The sequence below is a fragment of the Pygoscelis adeliae genome, unplaced genomic scaffold (assembly GCF_000699105.1).
Source record: "Pygoscelis adeliae isolate BGI_AS28 unplaced genomic scaffold, ASM69910v1 Scaffold13, whole genome shotgun sequence".
NCBI classification, from domain to species: Eukaryota; Metazoa; Chordata; class Aves; order Sphenisciformes; family Spheniscidae; genus Pygoscelis; species Pygoscelis adeliae.
Genome location: NW_008824499.1, coordinates 144,855 through 147,500, shown reverse-complemented (window position 1 = coordinate 147,500; position 2,646 = coordinate 144,855). Strand labels below are relative to the sequence as shown.

The following is a 2,646-nucleotide window of genomic DNA, read 5'->3' as shown; positions in this document are numbered from 1 at the left end:
GCAGGCTGCCTCTGAGCTCTCCAGAAAGGACTGGTGCTGGTGGGGCGGGTGCAGGCTCCGTCCGCCTCGTGAGGAACGCCGGCTCTTCAGAAGGGCCTCGTCCTTCCCTACGGCTATTCCCACACCGGCCACACTATTTCAGTGGGAACGTGCCCTGTGCTCTGCTCTCCAGGCCGGTGGGTCCCCAGAGACCACCAGAGCACAGGGAGCTCCTGGTTTGTCCCAGGCTCAGGAGCGGAGCTGCTGTCCCCAGGGTGCTCCACACCTGATGCCCCTGCAAACCCAGCACCAGTGGCCCAGCAGCTGCCAGGTGAGGCCAGCGGCAACCGCCTGTAGGCATGATGTAAACGTGGGGTTTTCTGCTCATTTGTCTTTTGGCTTTTGCTGCCAGAAATGCGGGCCTGTGAGTTTGCTGTGGTCCCACGTATACCCTGTGGTGATACCATGGCATCAGCATGATCTCCCAGTGTGCTCCCCTGTGCTTGCTCACCGCTCCTTGCTTCTCCACCAAAGGTCATTTGTCCTTCTAGTCGAAGCTGGTTGGTGTCTAACTGACCTTTCAAGTCTGTATTTCCCAAACTGGCTGGCACCATGCACTGCTCCCATGTGAGCTCCACTGTCACCTTTCCCCCAGCCGTCACCAGCGTCGGATGCAGCGAACAGCAGCAGTGGAGCGGCTCCTCTTGTGCCGCCTCTCCGGTGGGCTCTGGCACGCTCCTGCAGGTTGCCCACGTGGGTGCTGGAGGCTCCACATTGCTCGCAGGTCCAGGCTGCTGCCTCGCACCCTACAGCCATGTCTGCGCCCTAATCCGTCTCCTTGTGGTCTCCCTTCATTTCTATCAGGATGACTTGCTCAGGGAATCTTGTGGTACCAGCACCGGCTGTCCTGCTGGTGAGTCCCATGGCAATACGCTCCTCCCCACACAAGTGAGCATCACTGTGTGTGTCATCTGTGAGCAGTTATCTGACTTTCTTCCTGAAAATGGATGGAATAGTTAAATAGCACGAGGTCAAGACTGGAGTCCTGCAGGATCCTGTTGCGAGCCCTCCTGGAGGGCGGTGGGGATGTGTCTCTGGGTCCCAAGAGTCTGAGTGGGGATAAACCAGTTGTGGTTCTTTTGCCGTGTGCCCCAGGGTGGCATTAGTGTTGGGTCGTCCTGCTCTGACCCTGTCTGTGTCCTGCGCCTCTTCCCTGTGTAACTCGGGCACGCGGCCCCCGCCGCCCCAGAGCTGACATGGGCATGAATGCTCGGGGGGCACCTCGGAGAGGGGGGGCAATGGGGGAGGGAGAGGACTCTTAAACCTTCACAGTCTGGGGGGAGCATTGCCTGCTGCTCTTCTGTGTTTGCACCAGGGCCCTGGAGAACCGCGGCTTTCCCAGGGATTTTAACTGTGTAGCCCTCTTCTGACAAGTGACTTCGTAAGTCTGTAAGCAGGCTGTACGGATCGGTAGTGCTGCAGGGGGAGGGAGGCAGGAAAAATGGAAACAAACCACTTATAAAACCTGAAGAAATACTGCTGGAACCTGGCGTGCTTATTGCTGGGACAAAACGGCGCTGCTGAAAGGCATTAACAAAAGCAAAAGCAAAGGAGAGAGGAGGTGCTTGCCATGGCGCTGAGAGGGCTGCGAGACGAGAGGGATGGACCAGGTGGGAAACATGAAGCTGGAGCCCGGCTGTCGCGGGGCAGGGGAGGTTGGAGCAGCGAGGGGGCTCACGGGGCACCAGCACAGCCTGCTCAGGGCCAGCACGCCCAAACCCAGAGCTGCCTCCCACGCCATGGCGGTGCTTGGACTCCCACGGGTGAGCATGCCAAAGGCACCAGCGCTGAGCCAAGCAGAGCCTGTGCCGTGCATTTCACTTGGGCTCGCAAGCCTGGCATTTTGACCACTTTCTAGATGTTCCCAGTGAGGAGGGTTTGCGCTTTGGTTCCTCGGGCTCCCCGTGCCCTTCACTGCCACTTCTTGCTCCTGCAAGAAACACAGAGCAGAGCGGCACGTTCGGCTTGCTTGACTGGTCCCCAAATTGCATGGGCACCTGTCCCCAGGAGTCGCTGCTGGGGAGCTCTGGGGCACGCGAGGAACCAGACCTCAACCTCAGGGTTCGATAGGCCGGCCAGAAAGGCTGACAGCGGACACAGAGACAAGCTTTCCCTCCACAGCCTGGCTCCCCAGTCCCTCCCTGCAGCTGAGACCCCCAGGGCTGTGCTGCCCCCACATCCTGGGGTGTGTGGTGCCAGGGACCCACACTGGCATCACGCACATCAGTCTGGGGTTTGCTGGGAACGGTGATCAGGAAAGGGGTGACAGCTGGAATGAGCCCCTCACGGAGCGGTGTCTCCAGCAGCTGTATGGTGGCAGGGGCACCAGGAAGGCTAATCCCCCCCCCCCCAGCCATGACAGCGTAGGCAGGCGGCGAGAGATGGATCGCTTCACCGAGTGCGGGACCCAGACGGATGCGGTGGTGGTGCTGTCCCTGGCGCAGGCTGCGGTTCTGGGCTTGGTGTCCGAGAATGAGCTTCTCGGGGCCACCATCAGCCCTGCTGGCTTCTTCCCGGGGCTGGGAGGGGAGCTGCCAGACACCACCGCGGTGGAGCCCGGGGAGCCGGAGGGCGAGTGCCGGCTGGGGGGCGAGGGGCAGGGGCCGG

The 2,646-nt window shown here is 60.9% G+C and overlaps 1 protein-coding gene across 1 annotated transcript in view; it reads left to right on the top strand.

Annotated features, from left to right (window-relative positions):
- The first annotated feature begins 2,420 nt into the window (after window positions 1–2,420).
- The window catches only part of ZNF710 (zinc finger protein 710), a 5,035-nt gene continuing 4,809 nt past the window's right edge, over window positions 2,421–2,646 (top strand). Inside the window, exon 1 of the mRNA XM_009321501.1 lies at window positions 2,421–2,610. Within this exon, the coding sequence (XP_009319776.1) occupies window positions 2,421–2,610 (190 nt within the window). The remainder of the gene's footprint in view (window positions 2,611–2,646) is intronic.